Genomic DNA, 25,355 nt, shown 5'->3' with positions numbered 1-25,355 from the left:
CTTCACGTTCATGGTTGTGCTACATCTTCATGGTGGGTGTCAGTCTGCTGCATGTATGGATTGGAGGGGTTTGAAATGGCTAATGATGCAGCTGCGGTCTAACTTCTGGTCCATGGTCATGCTTCATCATCGGTGTGGGTTTGAGTTTGCTTTCCGCGTGGATGCTGTGTGGCACTCGTGAGTGTGGGTCTTGCGTCATTCTTCCTGTTAGGGACTCGTTTGTTGATAAGGGCGGGTTTCCAAATGGCTGGTAGGCAGGAGGTATCATCTTGTTTATTCATGCTGTGTGGGCGTTTTTCTATCTCGATGGCTTTTCTGATTATTCTGTTGTTAAAGTGTTCAGTTTTGGTGATAGTTCTGGTATTTTTAAAGTCAATTTTATGTCCTGTGGCTTTAAGGTGCTGGGCCAGGGAAGAAGTTGGTTCCACAACCAAGCCCCCCCCAAACAGAACACACCCCCAGCCAACCCACCATCCAATCAGAGCACTGCCAAACCCCCAACCAATCAGAACATACCCTCCACCAAATCAGAACACAGCTGAGCTCCCAACCAATCAGTTCGAACCCCCACTAGCAGTTAAAAGGAAGAAACAGCTGCGATCACACATTTCTCCTAGAAGCACGAAGCTGTAAACACCTAGCCTGAAGATGACGAATGAGACTTCGTCGAAATGTCACCAAGACACTTCCAATTTTACGTGGGAGAAAACCCGAATAACCAAAGACCTACATACAAACACCCGCTAAAACCTCAGAATATATATATATTCTAATTCTATTTTATTATGTATATAATTAGTTCATTTTTAGTTTATTTCTCATCACTTTCATCTTAAAAGTTGGTCTTTCATCTGTGTTATTGCAAAACAGAAACACTTTAGAAGCCAGGTTTTTTAATAAAATGCAATTTTTATTACAGTGAAAAATATTCACTGCTGCAATATTTTTAAAAAAATGTCTCCACTGTATTTTGGAAATTGAAAGTGAATTTAAGTTTGGCTTAGTTTCATTTTGAATTTGTTAATCCATGGCTTTAATTATCTTTAAACTGGTTAATATTATTTATTTATTTTAATGTGTTAAATAATTAATGATTTTTATTTATTAGGAAATTTGACTCAATTGCATTAATCATGAACAGAGTTTGTCAGAATTGCATGGGACACTTTAAAAAAATATTATTATATTATCAGTAGTTAAATTACTCTAAGCAGTGCAATGATTATAAAATCAGAAATAACCCATGTTAACCCATATTCAGTATGTCAGAAAATCAAATGGTATTCATTTTGTGACATATAATTTTTTTGTTCCTCTTAAGTTTCCAAAGCAATTAATTAGCAGCAAAGTTATTTTGTCAACGAATTGTTACAACCTGTAACGAACCTGTTATCAAATTTCAATATTATACCATCCTCATGTCTGCATATATCTGTCTCTCATCTGTTCTGTTCTGAGATAAATGTGTAACTGCAGGCTTAGAAATTAAGGCTTCATCTGGTCTTAATTGTTACTACAATTTTATGGAGTAAATCTCTCTTCCCAATTCCCAGATGTTGATGAAGCCTTTAGAAATTCAAAGAAGACAAAATATCTCTGTTTTCATTCCATTTTTTTCATTTTTACCATCTGTAATACAGAGTTCACATTGACTTATTTGTTCAACCATCTCAAAATTCAACAAAACAAAAACAAAAAAAAGGGCAACACAATGGTTAATACCATTGATTATGTTTGTTGGTTTTAAGATTAACTTTGATAACACCTTTTAAGTGTGTGTACACTTTATTATGAATAACTGTTTCCCAGTATTTATTTTTTTAATAGGGACGTCCCTTAATATCCACATGTTAAATACTGTTTCCAGAAATAAAAGCTACAAAATCCTTAACAGAGTAGGGGTTAGGACTTTTTTTTTCTTGTAGTGCAAGGCTGATATAATAAGACTAGGATAAATTATTGCCTTAATTGCACAGCTGTGGTTGCCATATTGTTTTTTCCCCCACAACCTCCACTTCACCATCCCACAGCAGACATTCCTGTTACTTATATCCATTGACTATGGATTATAAATCCATGAAGACAGTATATATTCTTATGTTCATATTTCAGACATACCTCTCTTCCTTTCTAGAAAGCGACTGTGTACCGATTCAAAATGAAGGATTGTATACCAAATACAATAAACATAAATTTTATGACAAATCTGAAAAATGCCCATTACCAAGGCTAATATGAAATAAAGATGAGAATCTTATTTCAACTTTATTTTGGTTAATCTCTGACTTCATAGTTAGTTAGAAATCTGAGTAAAACAAGTTTTTAATTAAACTTTCCCAATATCTTAATCATAGTCCAAAAACTAGCTCAGTGGTTTTTTTAAAAAACATTTTGCTAATAAAAAGGCAGAAGTATAAATGGGCGATTATTCCCATTTACTGCTTTATTTTGTTTGTTAATTTATCTTATTTATATCCCACCATTCTTTTCTAATTAATATTCCACAAGGTTAACAATAATTACAATAGAGAACATAGATACATTTATCTTCAGTTGGTAGTGGTTTATGAAGCAGTCCGTGTCAGTCCAATACCTCTTTTTTCTTTTTCTTCCTTTTTTTGTTTTGTTCGCAGATTTTATTCCTCACCGTACAGTATTGCTACAAACCGCATGATTCCACAGACATCTATCACGCCATTCATTGCTGCTTCCCCTGTCTCCACATATCAGGTATGTTGGAATCACCTCATATACCCTAAGTCAGTATCTGTGATCTGAATATCAATGGAAGGTAAATATATACAACATATAGTCCAGATCTGCACATTAACTTTGCTTTTAATAGCACTTACAAAAGAGAGTTATTTATGATTCTTGATTTATTCTGGTTGTGATGCTTCATGTAAAGAAAAAAGAAAAAAAATCTTAGTACAAAAACCAGTTTATTTTTCAGACATCATATTAGAGTAAGAATTTAACCTATTATTAAAAATTTACTTCCTTAGATTAAGATTTCAGTTTACATAATCTAAATATATCTTTTAAACAAGAAGTGATGGTCAGAAAGAAAAGTAATATTGACAACACTGTTATTAGGTAGTTGGGTAATAAAATCTCTACAAACAAATAATCAACCTTACAGAGCACTAAAAACCTCATAGTTCAACTCTGAGCTACATGTATACTCTTCTATTGAAAACTGATACTGTTTGACATTCCATAACTACCATAACACCAACAATAGCAATGGTTCCTGTTATGTATTTACTATAATAAAAACAGGCTTTCTTAACTAAGCAATGTGTGTATTTTTATTATGAGCTAAAGTTGCACTGGGATTATAACTTTCATCTCATCAAAACAGAATGGAAATGCATGCAAAACACCCCCTCCTGAATCAATACAGCAACCCCATTTGTTGCAAGACTCTTATAGTTCCAGCCGTGTTGATTTGCCTCGAGAAACTTCTATGCATTGTGGTTGTTACATTGGAGGTCTACTTAACAAACAGGCAAATTTTCTAGGGCTGGTTTGGTCTTCTGTATGTGATTACTCAGCTCTAGTGGTGAAATGCTACCGGTTCGCTCCAGTTCGGCCCAACTGTTAGTGATAAAAACTATTGGTTCAGGCGAACCAGTAATAAAAAAATGCGTTGAAAATTTAAAAAAAAAATTCCGACTATCACAGCTGTGCCAGGCGATCATCAGAACCTTTTTTTTTTTTTACTTTTTTAAAGCATTCTTTTGGCTACCTATTTGCCAAACCAGTAGTAAAAAAATGCTTTAAAAAAGTAAAAAAAAATGTTCCAACAATCACACGGCACAGCTGATTGTCAAAAACTTGTAAAGTTTTACAAGTTTACAAGTGTTGCATGAAAATAATTATTAGCCACCAAATAGTTAAATGACTGATGAGATAAATATTTGAAGAGATGAAAATATAGCAAGAGAAAAAAATGCTGATAGCCTAAGAAACCCTAAGAAACCTAAGGCAGCTGTAGAATTCATGTAGCCACAGCCAGTGGAGCAAACAAGCATGAGCCATGCAGAGGGAAGTCATGCATGTGGGGAGTGTACCAGGCTGGTACTGCCTGGGAACACCTCATGCATGAAAGAATGTTGATATCAGTACCATTTTGAAATGTTTTGAACAATATAATACGTAAATTACCACTCTATATTTCATTACATAATACCCAACAAGTTATTAGAACAGGCCTGGCAATAATACAAGAGCAACCAATAGATATAAACTTAATGTTAACTGCTTTAATCTAGATTGCAGAAAATGTGACTTCTGTAACAGAATCATCAGTGCTTGGAACACTTTACCTGACTCTGTGGTCTCTTCCCATAATCCTAAAAGCTTTAATCAAAAACTTTCTACTATTGACGTCACCCCATTCCTAAGAGGACCATAAGGGGCGTGCATAAGAGCATAAACGTGCCTACCGTTCCTGTCCTATTGTTTTTCTTTTTTTCTTCTGAGATATATATATATATATATATATATATATATTTATTTATTTATTTATTATTTAAATTTGTATACCGCCCTTCTCCCGAAGGACTCAGGGCGGTTCACAGCCAGGTAAAAATACAATACAATAAATACAAATTAAAATACAATACAATAATACAAATTAAAATACAATTAAAAACTTATTAAAATTGGCCAGGATTAAAATTTAGAGCTAAAACCCATTAAAACCCATTAAAACACTAACCCAGTCCAGCGCAGATGAATAAGTAGGTTTTAAGCTCATGAAAGGTTGAGGTCCGGAAGTTGGAAGTCCTGGGGAGTTCGTTCCAGAGGCGGAGCCCCACAGAGAAGGCCCTTCCCTGGGCGTCGCCAGGCGACACTGTCGCGCCGACGGCACCCTGAGGAGCCCTCTCTGTGAGAGCGCACGGGTCGGTGAGAGGTATTCGGTAGCAGCAGGCGGTCCCGTAAGTATCCCGGCCCTATGCCATGGGCGCTTTAAAGACATTCACCAACACCTTGAAGCGCACCGGAAGGCCACAGGTAGCCAGTGCAGCCGGCGCAGGATAGGTGTCACTCGGGAGCCACGAGGGCTCCCTCAATCACCAGCGCAGCTGCATTCTGGACTAACTGTAGCCTCCGGATGCCCCTCAAGGAGCCCCATGTAGAGCATTGCAGTAGTCAGGCGAGGCGTCACAAGGCGTGAGTGACTGTGCACAAGGCATCCCGGTCTAGAAAGGCGCAATTGGCGCACCAGGCGGACCTGGTGGAAAGCTCTCCTGGAGGCGGCCGTCAAATGGTCTTCAAAGACAGTCGTTCAACCAGGAGAACGCCCAAATTGCGCACCCACTCCATCGGGGCCAATGACTCGCTCCCGACAGTCAGCCGCGGACTCAGCTGACTGTGCGGGATGCCGGCATCCACAGCCACTCCGTCTTGGAGGATTGAGCTTGAGCCTGTTCCTCCCCATCCAGACCCGTCGGCTTCCAGACACCGGGACAGCACTTGATGGCTTCATTGGGGTGGCCGGTGTGGAAAAATACAGCTGGGTGTCATCAGCGTACAGCTGGTACCTCACACGAAGCCACTGATGATCTCACCCAGCGGCTTCATATAGATGTTGAACAGAAGGCGAGAGAATCGGCCCTGCGGCACCACAAGTGAGGCGCGCAGGTCGGTGAGAGGTATTCGGTAGCAGCAGGCGGTCCCGTAAGTATCCCGGCCCTATGCCATGGGGCGCTTTAAAGACATTCACCAACACCTTGAAGCGCACCCGGAAGGCCACAGGTAGCCAGTGCAGCCGGCGCAGGATAGGTGTCACTCGGGAGCCACGAGGGGCTCCCTCAATCACCCGCGCAGCTGCATTCTGAACTAACTGGAGCCTCCGGATGCCCCTCAAGGGGAGCCCCATGTAGAGAGCATTGCAGTAGTCAGGCGAGGCGTCACAAGGCGTGGTGACTGTGCACAAGGCATCCCGGTCTAGAAAGGCGCAATTGGCGCCCCAGGCGGACCTGGTGGAAAGCTCTCCTGGAGACGGCCGTCAAATGGTCTTCAAAAGACAGCCGTTCATCCAGGAGAACGCCCAAATTGCGCACCCTCTCCATCGGGGCCAATGACTCGCTCCCGACAGTCAGCCGCGGACTCAGCTGACTGTACCGGGATGCTGGCATCCACAGCCACTCCGTCTTGGAGGGATTGAGCTTGAGCCTGTTCCTCCCCATCCAGACCTGTACGGCTTCCAGACACCGGGACAGCACTTCGATGGCTTCGTTGGGGTGGCCCGGTGTGGAAAAGTACAGCTGGGTGTCATCAGCGTACAGCTGGTACCTCACACCGAAGCCACTGATGATCTCACCCAGCGGCTTCATATAGATGTTGAACAGAAGGCGAGAGAATCGGCCCTGCGGCACCCACAAGTGAGGCGCCCGCGGGTGACCTCTGCCCGTCAACACCGTCTGCGACGGTCGGAGAGATAGGAGGAGAACCACCGATAAACGGTGCCTCCACTCCCAATCCCCCAACCGGCGCAGCAGGATACCATGGTCGATGGTATCAAAAGCCGCTGAGAGGTCTAATAGGACCAGGGCAGAGGAATAACCCCTATCCTGGCCCTCCAGAGATCATCCACCAACGTGACCAAAGCCGTCTCAGTGCTGTAACCGGGCGGAAGCCGGACTGGAACAGGTCCAGATAGACAGTTTCCTCCAGGTGAAGGGGAACTGATATGCCACCATACTCTCTACAACCTTCGCGCGGCGGGTTGGAGACTGGACGATAATTACCTAAAACAGCGGGTCAGGAAGGCTTCTTGAGGAGGGCCTCACCACCGCCTCTTTCAAGGCGGCCGGAAAGACTCCTCCAACAAGGAAGCACTCGTAATCCCTGGAGCCAGCCTCGTGTCACATCCTGAGTGGCCAGCACCAGCCAGGAGGGGCACGGGTCCAGTAAACATGTGGTGGCATTCAATCTACCCAGCAACCTGTCCATGTCCTCGGGAGTCACAGGGTCAAACTCATCCCACAACATCACCAAGACCGCCTCAGGCGTCCCGTCCGAATCGCTGCAATCTTGGTCCAGACCGTCCTTCAGCTGAGCGATTTTATCGTATAGATAACGTTAAACTCCTCAGCACGTCCCTGCAGCGGGTCATCCCGCTCCCCTGGTGAAGGAGGCGGGTCACCAGGCTGGGGCAGCTGGGCGGTTATCTGCCGGCGCAATGAGGGAGGCGTAGCAATGCCTCGCTTCCCTCAGTGCCACTAGGTAGGTCCTAGTATAGGATCTAACTAGTGTCCGATCAACCTCTGAGCGGCTGGACCTCCAGGAACTCTCTAGGCGTCTTCTCCGGCGTTTCATCCCCTCAGCTCCTCGGAGAACCAAGGGCGGTTGGGATCTCGCCGGGTCAGAGGCCGCAAAGGCACGACACGGTCTAAAGCCCCGGCCGTAGCCCGTTCCCAGGCTGCAGCTAGTTCCTCTGCCGTGCCGTGAGCCAGACCCTCAGGAAATGGCCCAAGCTCCGTCCGGAACCTCTCTGGGTCCATCAGGCGCCTGGGACGGGACCAACGTAAAGGTTCCGTCTCCCTGCGGTGGTGGGTGGCGGGCAGGAAGACCCGGCGAAGGAGAGTGATCTGACCATGACAAAGGTTCAATGACTATTTCCTTTAAGTCCAGATCTCTCGACCATTGACCAGAGACAAAAATCAGGTCCAGTGTGCCACCCCCGATGTGAGTGGGGCCATCCACTACTTGAGTCAGGTCCAAGGCCGTCATGGAAGCCAAGAACTCCCGAGCTACCGTCGATGGCAGGCGGCAGATGGCAGGTTAAAGTCCCCATGACTAAAAGTCTGGGGTCTCCACCGCCACCCGGCAAGCACCTCTAGGAGCTCGGGCAGGGCAGCTGTCACGCAGCAAGGAGCCAGGTGCGACCAGCAAGCCCATCTGACATCTATGACCCCACCTCACAAGAGGATTCCCACCCGGCTACCTGAGGTACAGTGGTCTCCCTCGGCTCTAGACTCTCTTTAATCACAACCGCCACCCCTCCACCCCTACCCTGGGCCCTCGGCTGATGGAATGCACGGAAACCCGGTGGGCACATCTCAACCAGGGCACACCTTCATTGCCCAACCAGGTCTCCGTGCGCCTATAATATCCGGCACCCCTGAATTAGATCATGTATTAGGGGCCTTGTTGGCACGGACCGTGCATTGCATAACATCAGGCGAAGGCCCAGGCTCTGAGGGTCCTGACCATCCGGGAGCAGGTAAAGTTAGGGGATCGGGGCACGCGATCGCCTGCATACATCGAACGTGACCCCCTATGTCGTCGATCCCCCTTCCGCCATATCTGCCCCTCCCACTTACCATGCCAATAGACTCACCCTCACAAAGGAACACCTCCCCCATAACCTCCGAACCCATTTGATAATCGCCACGAGCATGCGCTGGAACTGGTTTCCCTCCCGACGGGCTACCCCCATCACCCGCCCTACCCCTCCCACCCCTTAAAAATGCCCTATCTAAAAAACCCCAAAGGCTCTTTCTTCTCGCATGCCACCTCTGTGGGTCCCAAGACCCGTCATTGAGGCCGGCCCTAGGTAGCGATATGGGCCATTCCTGCGAGGCGGGGGCACCTCGCAGGCGCAAGAGTTCACGTGCAGTGTAGCGCATAGGAAAGTGCGAATTGGCGAGGGATGCTAAGGTGGTAAAATCCCAAAGTAATAGAAATGGTGAGTCTTCCAGCGGGAGTCCAGTTGGTCGAAGGACAAATGGAGCAGGAACCGGATAGCGATGACAAAACAGGAACAGACAGGCCGACAGTCTCCATAGCGTGCCTCTCCAGCGGCAGCCAGACAGATATATATATATATGCTTATATCTCCTAATATTCCCTCATATATATGTTTATATACTATATAATCTTTTTGTGTGATGCTTGTGAATATTGTTGTAACAAATAAAATAAATAAATAAATTCCCCAGTTTGTTATCATGCTGTTATTCTGTTAAATATTTATATTGTAATTGCTCTGCTCTGTAAATTGAGAAATAGTTGCAGAAAGAATTAAAAGCGAACAGTGACCTTGGATTTGTGACCTTTATATATTTATGTTACATTAGATAGTCCAAAGTCTATTATTGCATGATTTGATTATTTTATTGGTCTTTCTGAACTTGATTAAGCCTGACATTTGTTCCTTTGTTGTCTGAAAGCACAGTAGCATTAGTAAACGAGATCTGTGAAAGTAGGATTATTTTTAATGGGCAGAATTGCAAAAAGTTCAGAATTATTAGAAAATACATTTCTTTGATTTTTTTAACTAATTTTAATTTGAAATGTATTTCAACTTTATTACTGAAGTTCACAGATGACACAACAGTGATCGGTCTCATTAGAAACAGTGATGAATCCGCATACAGATGAGAGTGCAACCAGAACAATCTGGAACAGAACTCACTCAAAACTGTAGAAATGGTGGTGGACTTTAGGAGAAATCCTCCCATACTACCACCTCTTACAATATTAGACAACACAATATCAACAGTAGAGACCTTCAAATTTCTAGGGTCTACCATATCTCACAACCTAAAATGGACCCCCAATATCAAAAACGTCATCAAAAAAGCACAACAAAGAATGTTCTTTCTGCACCAACTCAGAAAGCTCAAACTGCCCAAGGAGCTGCTGATCCAGTTATACAGAGGAATTATTGAGTCAGTCATCTGCACCTCTATAACTGGTTTAGTTCTACAACCCAACAAGACAGACACAGACTTCAGAGGATAATTAGAACCACAGAAAATTTTTTTACTACCAGCGTGCCTTCCATTGAGGACCTATATACTGCACGAGTCAAAAAGAGGGCTGTGAAAATATTTACAGACCTCTCACATCCTGGACATAAACTGTTTCAACTCCTACCCTCAAAATGACACTATAGAGCACTGCACACCAGAACAACTAGACACAAGAGCAGTTTTTTCCTGAACGCCATCACTCTGCTAAACAAATAATTCCCTCAGCACTATCAAACTATTTACTAAATCTGGATTACTATTAATCTTCTTATTGTTCCTATCACCCATCTCCTCACACTTACGACTCTATGACTATAACCTTGTTGCTGATATCCTTAAGATTTATATTGACTGCTTCCCTATGACTATCATTAAGTGTTGTATCTTATGATTCTTGACAAATGTGTCTTTTGTTTTATGTACACCGAGAGCGTATGCGCCAAGACAAATTCCTTGTGTATCCAATCACACTTGGCCAATAAAAAATTCTATTCTATTCTATTCTATTCTATCAAAATGGGATCTCTATATTTCTTCCTCATAGGATTGCTATTTATTATAAAATATGAGACAATCATCAATCTCTGAGCTAATTGATCATGAAAACCCATTTAATATTTTTAAAATGTAGTTTGACCCTTAACTGTTTTGCTTAATAGCATTATGCTTTATTAAACCACTAAATCTTCTCAAAGCATCAGCAAAGAATTACAGTATTCATTCATTCATTCAATCAATCAATTTCTAAAACTGCCCCTCTCAGTCAATGGCTGGGCAACTTAACAATTCAAAAAATATATTATAATCAAAATTCTAAAAACATTTTAAAACAATACAAACAATAATATTCTTGTTTATATATGCCATTTTATAAGAAAAGAGAATAGAATAATGAATGTCACTAAGTCATAAATATGATAATCCTTCCATACAAAATTGATGTTAACATTATTTGGATCCTGCAGTAATATATACTGCTTCCTTTATATTAGTCATAATATGTGATATTGATTGTGGTTCATGTACCATTTAATCTTTATTACATTTCTCAGTTAATTGCTATGCATATCAGCCTTGCATTTGATCCTAACTACAAGGTGATATATTCAGATCTGTGTGATATTTAATGTTGTTGAACACTGAATAGTATTCAGATGGCATCTAATCTGCAGTATCAATCCTGTACAATGATTGATAATACCCTGAAACTACATCAGATCCATTTTTTTAAAAAAAATTCCAAAATGCAGGTAGTCCTTGACTGACAGCAGTTTGCTTAGTGACTGTTTTAAATTAGAAGGGCACTGAAAAAAGTGACTTATGACCATTTTTCAAACGCATGGCCATTGCAATATCTCCATGATCATGTGATTTACAATCAGATGCTTGACAATTGACTCACATTTATGATGATTGCAGCATCCCAGTGTCATGTGATCCCATTTTGTGACCTTCTGATCTGGAATGTCAATGGGGAAACCATTTTCACATAACAACCATGTTACTAATTTAACAACTGCAGTGATTCACTTAACAACTGTGGCAAGAAAAGTCACAAAATGGGGCAAAGTCACTTAACAAATGTCTCACCAACATAAATTTTGGGGTCAATTGTGCTTGTAAGTTGAGGACTAAATGTGTTACTTCCAGCTCTGATATAATTATAGGATATAAACATTTACAATTGTAAAATTTTCAAAATGTAACACAAAGTTTTCATTCTAATCTTTTTTCAAAGCAAGACTATTTATTGATTCCCCCCCCCCCTTTTTTTTTTTTCTTGCCATTTAACTAATAGTCTGTTCTTTCTGGTACACAGGTTCAGAATACTTCATGGATGCCCCATCCATCATATGTTATGCAACCAACAGTAAGTAAACACATACAACTGCCTTTCTTGTTTTATTAAGAATTAGTCAGACATTGTCCACTGCTCTTGCTGAAATAGATGCATAAAGCTGATCATTTACTCAAGTGATCTGAATACAAAACATTAAAATATTAGTGGGAAATTACATGGAATTCTCTGTGGATCATTTGTGTGCACATTGCTTCTATGCATTGCTCTTAAAAGTGCATGGATTGCCAAAAGCAATAGTTAAATGTCATTTGTGTAGGAATCCAGATCTGTTATGAATGACTAAGAATCACCTGACAATTTCCCTGAGCTAAGGACTAAGAGCTCAATACTAGGCATTCTTTTAGGAATAGAAGACTAGAACTTCAGGTTAAAAGTCAGGTAATGAGTAATGAGAAAAATCTACTGAATATTTTGGTGAGTTTCATATGTATATTTATATGGGTCTTTGAGTTATATTGCTCACTATCAAAGTATCTTGTGGAAGCAAAGTTTATCTGTTCAGAGGTAGCTTGATCTCTCCAAAATGATAAAGAGGATTTTACTGCATTAAGAGTATGACAACAGGTGTAAGACAACATTCAGTTTCGAAAGCAGGTTTTTTTCATGGCTGTAGTGGGAATTCCTTAAATGGAATATATATTTTGTTTAAACTTAGGTGGGATGTTTTGTTTTGTTTCATTTTGTTTTTTGCAATGAACACTTACATTCATTGTTTTGGAGAAGACAGTCCTGAACAATTTCCATGTGTCAGGTGTGTTGAGGACATCTTCATTCTGGAAATGTTCTTAAGGAATCTTATTAAATTCAGTATTGTTTGTACTGAAAGATGATGTCATAAGTATGCTGTTTGGAAGGGGGTTATATACTTCTTTGATGATGGCAAGAGAATTACTAAGTAGATATTGCAAACTTTATGAATTATTACATTAAAAAGAACAAGAAAATCACATTTTTGTGAATTCTAAATTGCCAGAACAAGTACATCTGCTGCCACTCTAGCTTACATCTTTTTTAAAGAATAAAAAAAGTTTTCATTAGAAGAACAAATCTTACTGTACTGTTGAAATATTCACCAAAATAAAACAAGGGTGGTGTTTTGATATTTTTCCTGATCAAATGATTTGGTTAGAATGTGACATAAATATCCCATACAAACTTGATTAACTATACAGTATATACAATTATTAGGCAAGTTATATTTTGAAGGATTCATTTTATCATTGAACAACTACAGTGCTCTTGGTCAATCCAAAATGTTAGTAAACTTCAAACCTGAATATTTAAGAAAATAAAAGTGAGGTTTTCACTTTAAGAGAATATTTACTGGTATGTGTGCACAATTATTGGGCAATTATTAGTTTGCAGAATTATTATGCAACTAAATGGAAAACAAAAATTTGCCCAACTCACATTCAGCAGTTCATTTCTGGGTCAACTGAACAACAAATTGGATAAGAAGAGGGATTCTTATATGGTTCTGTGTTTTTGAAATTTTGGGCTTTGTGTTTATAAAAAGGTTTGGGCGATTTCCATTGTGAAATATCCTGTCTTGAATGAATTTTCTGCCTGCTTGTAAATGGAACCGAACTTTTGGCTTCCACTTTCCTATTATCTCTAAGCACCAGTAGCTGTTTTCTTCTTACAAAGTTTCCTTTATTATTATTATTTTATTTTATTATTTATTATATTTGTATACCGCCCATCTCCCGAAGGACTCAGGGCAGTTCACAGCCAATAAAACAACAGAAAACATATAATACATATAAAACAGCAAAAAAGAATAGAAAATTAAATTCAATTGATGCCCTAAAACTTTTAAATACAAATTTAAAACCCCATTTAAAACCCCTGATTTAAAAACCCCAATTTAAAACTACGTTCAAGCTAGTCCTGCTCTTCGAAACAGCAACGTCTTCAGCTCGCGGCGGAAGGACCTGAGATCGGGGAGTTGATGAAGCCCCAGAGGGAGCTCGTTCCAGAGGGTAGGGGCCCCTACAGAGAAGGCCCTCCCCCTGAAGGTCGCCAGCCGACATTGTTTAGCTGACGGTATCCGGAGGAGGCCCTCTCTGTGAGAGCGCACTGGTCGGTGAGAGGCTAATGGTGGCAGTAGGCGGTCCCGTAAATATCCCGGCCCTAAGCCATGGAGCATTTTAAAGGTGATAACAAGTACCTTGAAGTGAACCCGGAAGACCACCGGGAGCCAGTGCAGATTACGCAGGAGGGGTGTTACACGGGAGCCACAAGATGCTCCCTCTTTCACCCGCGCAGCCGCATTCTGGACCAGTTGGAGTCTCCGGGTACCCTTCAAGGAGAGCCCCATGTAGAGAGCATTACAGTAGTCCAGGCGGGATGTAACAAGGGCATGAGCGACCGTGCATAAGGAAGCCCGATCCAGAAAGGGGCGTAACTGGCGTATCAGGCGAACCTGATGAAAAGCTCCCCTGGCGACGGCCATCATATGATCTTCTAAAGACAGCCATGCATCCAGGAGGACGCCCAGATTACGAGCCCTTTCCGTGGGGGCCAATAGTTCGCCCCCAATGGTCAGTGATGGAATTAGCTGACTGTACCGGGCCGCTGTCATCCACAGCCACTCGGTCTTGGTGGGATTGAGTCTGAGTCTGTTCCTCCCCATCCAGACCCGTACGGCCTCCAGGCACTGGGAAATCACTTCAACAGCCTCATTGGGGTGATTAGGGGTGGAAATATAGAGCTGAGTATCATCAGCGTATAGATGACAACTCACCCCAAGACCACGGATGATCTCACCCAGCGGCTTCATATAGATGTTGAACAGAAGAGGCGAGAGAACCGACCCTTGTGGCACCCCACATAAGAGGCATCTTGGGGTCGATCTCTGTCCCCCCGTCAACACTGTCTGTGACCGGTCGGAGAGGTAGGAGGAGAACCACCGATGAACAGTGCCCCCCACTCCAAGTCCCCCGAGTCGGTGCAGCAGGATACCATGATCGATGGTATCAAAAGCCGCTGAGAGATCTAATAGGACCAGGACAGAGGAACTGTCAAGGTTCCAGAAAAACCTCTTCTGCATAAAACAACCTCTGTCCCGAGCTCTCAAGAGATCATCAACCAGCACGACCAAGGCTGTTTCCTGCTGTGACCAGGCCAGAAACTGGACTGGAATGGATCAATATAGACAGTTTCATCCAGGTACTGGGGCAACTGTCGTGCAACCATACTCTCGACAACCTTTGCCACAAAGCGAAGGTTGGAGACCGGACGATAATTTGCTAAAATAGCTGGTTCCAGGGAAGGCTTTTTGAGGAGGGGCCTCAGCACTGCCTCTTTCAAGGCGGCAGGGAAAACACCCTCCATCAAAGAAGCGTTCACAATTTTCTGGAGCCAGCCTCGTGTCACCTCCCGGGTGGCCAGTACTAACCAGGAGGGACACGGGTCCAATAAACATGTGGTCGCATTCAATCCCCCCATTAACCTGTCCATGTCCTCAGGAGCCACAGGATCAAACTCATCCCAGATAATAACATCAAGACCTGCCTCCTCCACCCCGTCCGGATCCATCCAATCTGTGTCCAACCCTTCCCGAATCTGAGCGATTTTATCAAACAGATATTGTCCAAATTCCTCAGCTCGACCCTTTAAGGGATCCTCTACCGCTCCCTGATGAAGGAGCGAGCGGGTCACCCTAAACAGGGCGGCTGGGCGGTTATCTGCTGATGCAATGAGGTTGGAAAAATACTCCCATTTTGCCAGCCTCATCGCCACTAGATAGGTCTGAATTTGAGACCTAACTAGTGTCCGGTCAGATTCGGAGCGGCTGGCCCTCCAGATACTCTCTAGGCGTCTTTTCCAGCGCTTCATTTCCCTCAGCCCCTCGGAGTACCAAGGGGCTAAACGAGATCGGCACCGGGTCAGAGGCCGCAAAGGCATGACTCGATCTAGAGCACCAGCCGCCGCCCGATCCCAGGCGGCGACCAGAGCTGCAGCCGAGTCGTAGGCTAAATCCTCAGGGAATAGCCCAAGCTCCGTCTGGAACCCTTCAGGGTCCATCAGGCGCCTGGGACAGAACCAGCGAGTCGGTTCCGTCTCCCTGCGGCGGGGGTCGGCGGTTCGAAAGTCTAGCTGAAGGAGCGAATGATCTGACCATGACAGGGGTCTGATAACTAACTCCCCTAATTCCAGATCATTCAACCACTGTCCAGAGACAAAAATCAAATCCAGAGTGTTTCCCCCGATGTGAGTGGGGTCGTTCACTAACTGGGTCAGGTTCAAGGCCGTCATGGAAGCCATGAACTCCCGAGCTGATGTGGATGCTATCCCCACTGACGGTAGATTGAAATCCCCCATGACCATAAGCCTGGGGATCTCCACTGCCATCCCGGCGACCACCTCCAACAGCTCAGGCAGGGTTTCTGTCACGCAGCAAGGAGCTAGGTACCTGATCAGTAAACCCACCTGAACCCCACGGCCCCACTTCACAAGGAGGGACTCACATCCAGTTATTTGTGGCACAGTGATCTCACTCGGCTCAAGACTCTCGTTGATAATAACCGCCACTCCCCCACCCCTACCCTGGGCCCTGGCCTGATGGAACGCATGGAAACCCGGTGGGCACATCTCTATCAGGGGAACCCCCCCTTCCGTGCCCAACCAGGTCTCCGAAATGCCAATCAGGTCCGCACCCCGCTCCTGTATAAGATCGGAGATGAGGGGGGCTTTATTTATAACGGACCTAGCATTGCATAACATCAGGCAAAGGTCCAGCTTCTGAGGATTTAAGCCACTCGGGGAACAGGAAACTATCGGGGAACCGGAGTGCGCGATCGCTCGTAAATAGCGCAGGCGCACTCCCCGAATCTGATATGCAGCTGGCAGGAATGTGGAATGAGTATCAGGCAGGTTCCTTGTTAGCAGCTTGATTTTTCCTTGCTTTCTGGGAGCCTTTTCTAATGAGTAATATTTTATTTGGGGAAATGAAGAGGGGGGAGTTTGATTCCTTCCTAGAGCAGGTTAGTGGGGTGGGGAGAGAATGGGGATTTTGAAGTAACCTTCCACTGGAGTGGGGAGAGAATGGGGATTTTGCAGTATCCTTCCCTTGTCATGCCCGCCACGCTGTGCCACATCACCAAGCCACCCCCATAGAACCAGTAGTAAAACAATTTGAAACCCAACATTGCATAAGTCCATCTTAATACGTTATTCCTGGTATGTTTTGTATATATACAGAGAAAGTAGCATTCTTGTAGTCTTTGACTTTTAGGTTTTCTGTCAAACATCAGCCATAACACTAATGACTGTTTTGAACAATATGCAGGTTGTATTACACAAATAGCTATTTTATATGTGAAGTTATGACTGAAATATTTCTGCACCTATAATTGGTTCACACTATCAGAAAGTTTCTCCTTAGTTTTGGCTGCTTCTTTCTTTGTTCAGTTTCCATCCATTGTTTCTTGTTTGGCCTTCTGGTGCTTTAGAAAATACATTGCCCCCCCCTTCTTTCTAGAAGCCCCTTAAAAGCCTGTTGCCTATCACACTCTTGGGCAAAGCATGTGAGCCATTTCCTCCTTTCAGTGGTCCAAGAAAGTGCATCTATAGCAGAGTCTCTAACCTTGGCCACTTTAAGACTTTAAGACAGAAAAGGCTGAGGAATTCTGGGAGTTGAAGTCCACAAGTCTTAAAGTGGCCAAGTTTGGAGAGCCCTGATCTATAGTGTGTAGATAATAAAATTGAAAAAAGGTGAACAACTTTTTTACAGAACTATAGATATATTGAGGCTGGGTGTGACAAGGAATGGCTGGGAGGAAAGGGGCCAGGTGAGGCACCCCTTGACATGAATGACATTGAGTTGGACATGCCTACCCAGTCACATGACCATCAAGCCATGCCCACTGTCACATCACCATCAAGCCACACCCACAAAATAAGTCACACCCACAGAACTGGTAGTAAAAAAAATTAGAACCCATCCCTGTTTGAAGGTAGAAAATATACATAAAAGTGATGATATGGTCAAAATACTGACTTGTCTAATAATTGTGCACACAGTGTAAAATGTGATTGCAATTTTTGTTCATTCCATACATAAAATACTTTAAGCTTCCATATATTTTTAAAATGAAAATTTTAAGTGTGCTTTCAAAACTGCTGGTTCATACCTTTTTATGTCCTAAATAAATGGAATAAAACATTAAATTGTAGTAATTCAGTTGTATTATTTTATTTATTTATTTATTTTATTTTATTTTATTTGTCACAACAGTATATATAAGCAAAAGCATCACATAACTATAAGATATATAAGCATATATATAAGCATAAGTATAAAATAACTATATGAATTGGATACAATCAAAGGGGACATTGGGACAGGAATGGTAGGCACACTGGTGCTCTTATGCACGCCCCTTACAGATATCTTAGGAATGGGGTGAAGTCAATAGTAGATAGTTTTTGGTTAAAGCTTTGGGGATTTTGGGAAGAGACCACAGAGTCTGGTAGTGCATTCCAGGCATTAACAACTCTGTTACTGAAGTCATATTTTCTGCAATCAAGATTGGAGCGGTTCACTTTAAGTTTAAATCTATTGTGTATTGTTGCGATTGAAGCTGAAGTAGTCTTCAACAGGAAAGACATTGTAACAGATGATTCTATGAGTTAAGCTCAGGTCTTGTCAAAGGCGGCGGAGCTCTAAATTTTCTAAACCCAGGATTTCAAGTCTGGTGGCATAAGGCATTTTGTTGTATTCAGAGGAATGGAGAACTCTTCATGTAAAATATTTCTGGATACGCTTAATTGTATTAATTAATTGTATTAATATCAGTTCATGCTGAAACTCTTTTTTCCTGGTAAAAAAATTAAGCATCAGAAATCCATAAAGATTTATACAAGATAAAATAGTTTAAAAACTTATACAAGATAAAATGGTCACCTTTTCAAGATTTACAGTTTTATACAAGAAATGGTATATTCATTTGAATAGGAGAGAGTACCCTGAAACCCAAACACTTTGTACCCTGTTTTGTCAATTCCACAGTAAACCTTTTTTAAAAACGATAACAATGCATTTTTTCCTGTCATTTTGAAATGGAAACAGAAATATAGTGAAAAATCCCAGGTAGCCTTTAATTGAAAAAGAAAGATAGAAAGAAACAGAGAGATGGGGAGGGGGTAGGGAAAGAGAAGGAGAGAAAGTTGTCACACAACTTTGAAAGAAAACCAAGGTTGGTGAAGGAAAGTAATCTTTTTATTCCATCCACTGTGATTTTTAACCCAGCTTCCAAATATTAAGAATAGTTCCTGGACATCCAAAGGCATTACAGAACTTATTTCAATGGTAGTAAAACATAATTTTGTTTTTAATTGAATTTTAGCTACAAGAACTATACTTTTCGCTATTGTTATACAACTGGCACTTTTTCCCCAGAACATACACAATTCATTAAGACAGTCTCTTAACCGGAATAAAACAAAACGTTAAATCACAATTACCAGATTTTTGAACTTGTAGCTTTGGATACCAATTGTTATTTGTTACAAACATTTTAAAATGTTGCTGATTTTAGTTTTGCAGTTGCTATTTTCCTGTTTTAGTTAATAATTCCTTGGATCAGTATTCTGAAATATATTTAATCTTTTTATTGTTTATTCTCAGAAAAAATAGCATTTATTTAAATATTATAAAATAAATGAAAATAACTTTTTGAACAATAAAAGACTTTGGATTATATGGACAGCTGTGTTTATTGTCCGTAATGAAATGTGATATATAAAAAAGCAAATAAAAAATCTATCATAAAATAGTTTTCCTGTCATCTTCTTTCTACAAAAGTAGTAGCTTTTTTATTACTTGAAAATGAACTTGCTAAAACATAGAAGACTAAAGAATGGAATAATTAAATCTCCTCTATTTCTGAGGCAGAAAACCATGAACTGCTGCTTTGATAGACTTGAGAGTCAAGATTATAATCAGTCAGGCATTTATAAAATCAATCTCAGATTGAGATTGCATCTATGTTCCTCCTCCTGTTCTTTGTTAAATTAGTTAAATGATATATAACCATGCAGTGTATGAACTTCTAATATAGAAAATTATTGGAATTATCAGAATACATTTACATGTGTGTTTGTGCACGCGTGCATGTGTACATGATTTCAGTACAGTGCCCAGAAAGAACTATTTAGCAGTAAATATTTTTTTTATTGAAAAAGTTTTAAAAAAACAAAAACATTTCCCCTTTTTCCCCTCCTCCCAGAAACCCCTTCCCCTCCCTTCCCCGGCTTCCCGGGTCAATCACAAGGTATTGTTATACATAAACCAAACATAGAGTAAAATTTTTCCCTTCTAATCCAATTAATCTCATCAAAATCTTTTCATCTCCCAACCCCCTCCCATTACATAAAATAATACTTCCTAATTATTCAAAGGCAATCTGATATTTCTTAATCTGATATCTGTTTTGTAAATAATCAATCCATTTTTTCCATTCAATTAAATATCTTTCCTGCGTATTGTCTTTTAAAAAAGCTGAGATTTTAGCCATCTCAGCCAAATTAATGACTTTCAATATCCATTCTTCTATTGTAGGTACCTCTTCTTTCTTCCAGTATTGTCCAATCAACAGTCTTGCTGCTGTTATTAAATTCAGAATCAATTTAGTCTCAATCCCTGTACAATCCGTTATAATTCCCAAAAGGAAAAATTGTGGCAGGAACTTTATCTTCTTCTTCAGTACATTTTGAATAATCCACCAAATTCTTATCCAAAAGGCCTTAATTTTCTTGCAAGTCCACCAAATATGAAAATATGTAGCGTCATCACAATCACACCTCCAACATTTCGCTTGGATATCAGGATACATACATGATAATTTTTTGGGATCTAAGTGCCATCTATAAAACATCTTATAAAAATTTTCCCTTAAATTCTGTGCTTGTGTAAACTTAACATTTCTAACCCAGATTTTCTCCCATGTTTCCAACATTATTGGTTCCTGAATATTCTGTGCCCATTTTATCATACAGTCCTTTACCAAATCCTTTTCTGAATCTATTTCAAGCAACACATTATACAATCTCTTTATATGCTCCTGGGTCTGATTTCTAATTTGCTTTATTAAATTTTCCTCCCTTTGCATTATACCAATTTTTTGATCTTCTTTCCATCTAGCACTTATTTGCCCATATTGAAACCAAGTATAATTCCTCCCTTCTTCATTTAATACCTGTAATGATTTTAATTGCAATCTACCTCCTTCAGCATACAAAAGTTCTTTATAAGTAATCATTTCCTGTTTCTGTTCTATATTTATATTCTCTATTGCATGTCTGGGACTCACCCATATAGGAATCTTGTAGTCTAATTTATAAGAATATTTTTCCAGACCATAAAGAGCACTTCTCAACACATGATTCTTAAAAGCCCTATCCACTTTTTTTTCATAAAATAAATACGCATGCCATCCATATAACAAGTCATAACCTTCTATGTTCAAAATTCTTTCCTCCGTTAAATTAAACCAGTCACTTATTACTGAAAGGGCTACTGCTTCATAATATAGTTTAAAATTAGGCATTTTTAAGCCACCTCTTTCCCGTGAGTCCTGTATTATTTTCATTTTAACCCTCGCCTTTTTACCCTGCCATATAAATTTATTAATCCCAATCTGCCAATCCTCCAGATTTTTATCTTTCTTAATTATTGGTATCATCTGGAACAGAAACAAAAATCTAGGTAACACATTCATTTTAATAGCCGCAATCCTCCCCAATAACGACAACTGCAATTTTTTCCAGACACTCATATCATTCTGAACTTTTTGCCATAACAAGTCATAATTATTCTTATAAAGTTTCTTATTCGATGAGCTAATATAAACCCCTAAGTATTTAACCTTTTTTACCACCTCAAATCCTGTTATTTCCTCTAGTTTTTGTTTCTGTTGTATAGACATATTTTTGATTATCATTTTTGTTTTATTCTGATTTATTTTAAATCCTGATACCTTTCCATATTTATCAATTGCTTCCAACAAAAAAGCAGTAAATATTATTTAATATTCATCCAGAAATTATTTTAATATTATTTACAGAATAAAGTACATATTGAATCCTTTATGAATTATTACATTAGAAAGAACAAGAATATTGCACTCCTGTGACTCCTCAGTTGCCAAGACAGGTAGCTCTGCTGCTGCTCTTGTTTATACTTTTTTAAAAAGAAAAACTGTTATATATAAAAGAACGAAAAGAGTTATATATAAATATATGCTTTTGCTAAACTCATTGCCATTCAGTACTTTTAGTCAGTTTGTGCAATCTAACTAGATAGTCCACTGTTTTTTCAACTCCTGCATAGGGCGCTTATTGTTTGTGGTTGCCTTCTGGATTTGTATGAATTTATTCTTAAGACTTGGTCTTGTGCAGCCATAATTACCCTCTTTCTAATTGGTCTCTTTCATCAACTTTCTTGATCTTAGCCATTGCCAGGTCTTGTCATTATCTGCTTCCTCTGCTTTTTTTTTTTCTTTTTAATTTTCTGGTCATGTAATTCTGTGACTTTCCATACTTCCATTCTGCTCTTCAATTGGTCATTCTTGTAGACCAGTTTGGTGTTTCTAGTAGTCAGTAAGCCTTCCTGGTATACCAGCTTCCGTGCATCTTCTTCATTGCCCTTAACAGATTATTATAGAATTGCTTCAGAATAATTTAAATTGATTTGATTTTCTATCTCAGAAATACATTAAAATATACAAAGGTACTCACAGAGTGAATTGAACTGATACTGTGGCTCTTGAAATAAGAATTGTTTTTAGTAAAAAATGATTAATTGAACCATTATATAGACATCAAATTAATCAAGTGTTTTTAGCATTATTATAGGAACACAATTCAGTATTTGTGTCAAAAAACAGCAACTCTAGAAAATTAGAATATCTTTCTTTGGCACTGGTTTCATTTCATTAGAAACGCTTCCTGTCTGAAAAAACATTACTCCCATGCTGGAATTTTTATTTTTAAAAAGTGGATGTTCTCAATTGTACCTCTTTGTTTCTTCCTTTATTTTCAACTTGGCTGTGGTTAATGAGTTCCTATGAGATCAGAACAATGGAATGAAAATGTCTACAAAATGGCACTTGAACTATTTTCACAGCTGGATGCACCTCAGCAAGTGAAGGCAATTCCTTGCAGATGATATAGTTCATAAAAAGAATGAGATACAAACATCTTTTACAACAGAACCAAAGGCAACAGTTTAGCATGAGTGCTTTCTGATGATATTGAGGCTATCAATTTCCATTTTCTTTGCAAAATTAAACAAATTATATATTTGAAGTAGTTTCTTTTTATTGAAGTGAACAAATCAAAGATGCACATAATAAAAATTTGAATTGTGGCATTTTGGCAACAGTAAATTCTAGCTACTCCAAAATCTTCTGGAGCACCTTTAATAAACCAATGAACTAGACACATATGTTTAAAACCTAAACAATTAGACGTAAACAAAAATAATTATTCTGTCTTATTAATGGTGATTTAATACCAGCTGTTCTCAACAAAGAGCGATAGAAATTGATTTCAGGATGAATGGGTCAATGAACCTTGAAAATATGTTCACATACAGAAGAACTGTTTAGTATTGAGTTAAACTGAAATATTTTCTTTCATATGAAGTAACTATGAATCATAGGTACAGTATTTCCATGATATTTTGTTTGGGGACTGTTGGGTTAGAAGCCTAGTTTTCTTTCTTTAGCTATTTTGAGATAAAACAGTAAATGTCTTAGGATAATGGACATGCTAAACAGAAAATGGAGGAGAATGTAGAAAAGAATGTAGGAAAATAGGTATTCGATGTTCAGCTGTACAAGGAGAAGGATGGGACTACCATTTTCTCTTCTGACTTTGATCACAATAAAGAAAACCAGAACATTGGAGATTTTTTGTCAAGAAATAGAATGCCTTGACTTACGACTAGTCTCAAAGTCCATGGTGGCGAGGACAGCTACTCTAGTTGAGGCATTGCAGCTTCTCAGAGCTGCATGTTTCTGGGGCTGCTTACCATTCTGTAAGGCAGGGTACAAGGCAGCCAAAAGGCCAGAGTTAGAGGAAAATAGGAAGGGACTTGAAAGTGGTCCCTTGCCTTTCTGAGACTTGGGGCTGGAAGGGACCAACCCAGAAATACTTAGATTGGGATGGGTTTTTGTCTTATAACCAGAAAAATTATCTTATCAATGCTAACAGAGCTTGTGATATTGTCATTGCTAAGCAATTGAATTACATATTGTCTTGCTTTTCAACCACATTGATTTGTGAGCAAAATTACAGTCCTAAGTGTGGTAAGACAGAGTACTTTTTTCATAGGCACCATTGCTTTTAGGAACAGAATATAAAAGATAGAATGTTTCTACACTGAAAAGAGGATATAAAGGCATAGGAGGAGTGGGACAATAATTCTGTAGCTTGTGCTCAGAGTTATGATCCTTGAAAATCAGTATTTGATGGATCTTCCAAAAGTTGTATAAGAACGAAGATATGGGTTTCCTCTTAGTAACTTAAATGCAGATAATGTGTTGCTTTGCCAATGCTTTTTGGCTGCGTCTGTTCAATGTACCTTTTGGTTTGCTGAAATTTTGTTGCTCTGGAGCTGGAGAGTCACCAGTTCAGATGATGAGTACTGGTTTACTACTTCTTTGTATGATTCAAATGATCAGTAAATCAGTTGCTTCTTCCCCATTGTTATTAGAATTGTTATACTTAGGGATCATGAAAGATGCTATTGAAGACACCCCATTTTTATTCGATCTAGGATCCTTTTTCTAACTAGGCATTTTGCCAGATTTATCAGTATCTTTGGTCTGAACATAATATTAAGATTGAGCAAATTTTAAGTCACATTGGGGATACAGATTAAAGGAATGCAATCAATCAGATAACACTGCTATAAAGGTGCTAAAACATTAAGATAAATTCTGCATAGATGTGCATAGTCTGCTGGAGTGCACTGGTAAGAAAAAGGGTTTTAAGATTTTAATGAGTGGAAAGAGAGAAAGAGAAAGAGAGAGAGAGAGAGATGATAGCTAATAGGTACAGGAGAGAGAGAGAATGTGTGTGCTTATACAGTAACTGATTTTCTGTTCCAGTTATGGCTATTCTGTAAAAAAAACTAGCTTATCAAAGAGTTGTATCATCAAATCTCTGCAAACTAACTTTGGAGCTTGACTAAATTTGTGGGTCAAACCTAACAAATCTAATATAGATCTCTTCTTTATAGTTGTTGTTGTTAGTTGTTAAGTCATGTCTGACCCATTGCGATCCCATGGACAACGTTCCTCCTGGCATTCCTGGCCTCTACCATCCTCTGGAGTCCATTTAAGCTCATGCCCACTGCTTCAGTGACTCCATCCATTCATTCAGAGTCATGGAAAAGGCTATTCTCTTGGCAGTTCTGGCATAGGGACAAATTCCATGTCGCTCGTAATCTGAAAAGGTGTCAGTGCCATAGTACTATGCCCTGCATTATTGTACGCCACTTCTGTGAAAGGAAGCAAATCAGCCCAATTATCTTGCTGGTAATCTACATAATATCTTATGTATTGTTCCACCATGGCATTAATATGTTCTGTGGCTCCATTCGTACTCGGATGGAAAGCTGAGCTAAGCCCATGAGATGATCCAATGGACCTCAGGAACTCCCTCCAAAACTTAGCAGTGAACTGAACTCCTCAATTGGATATCACCTG

The 25,355-nt window shown here is 40.3% G+C and overlaps 1 protein-coding gene across 2 annotated transcripts in view; it reads left to right on the top strand.

Annotated features, from left to right (window-relative positions):
• Positions 1–25,355, top strand: part of RBMS3 (RNA binding motif single stranded interacting protein 3) — a 783,951-nt gene that overhangs the window by 674,770 nt on the left and 83,826 nt on the right. For both annotated transcript variants that reach the window (XM_058180900.1, XM_058180901.1), the window contains 2 exons: positions 2,634–2,730; positions 11,593–11,643. In XM_058180900.1, the coding sequence (XP_058036883.1) occupies positions 2,634–2,730; positions 11,593–11,643 (148 nt within the window). The remainder of the gene's footprint in view (positions 1–2,633; positions 2,731–11,592; positions 11,644–25,355) is intronic.

Source organism: Ahaetulla prasina, chromosome 4 (assembly GCF_028640845.1).
Source record: "Ahaetulla prasina isolate Xishuangbanna chromosome 4, ASM2864084v1, whole genome shotgun sequence".
NCBI lineage: Eukaryota > Metazoa > Chordata > Lepidosauria > Squamata > Colubridae > Ahaetulla > Ahaetulla prasina.
The sequence above is the reverse complement of the archived record's forward strand: the minus strand, read 5'-3'. Positions and strand labels throughout refer to the sequence as shown.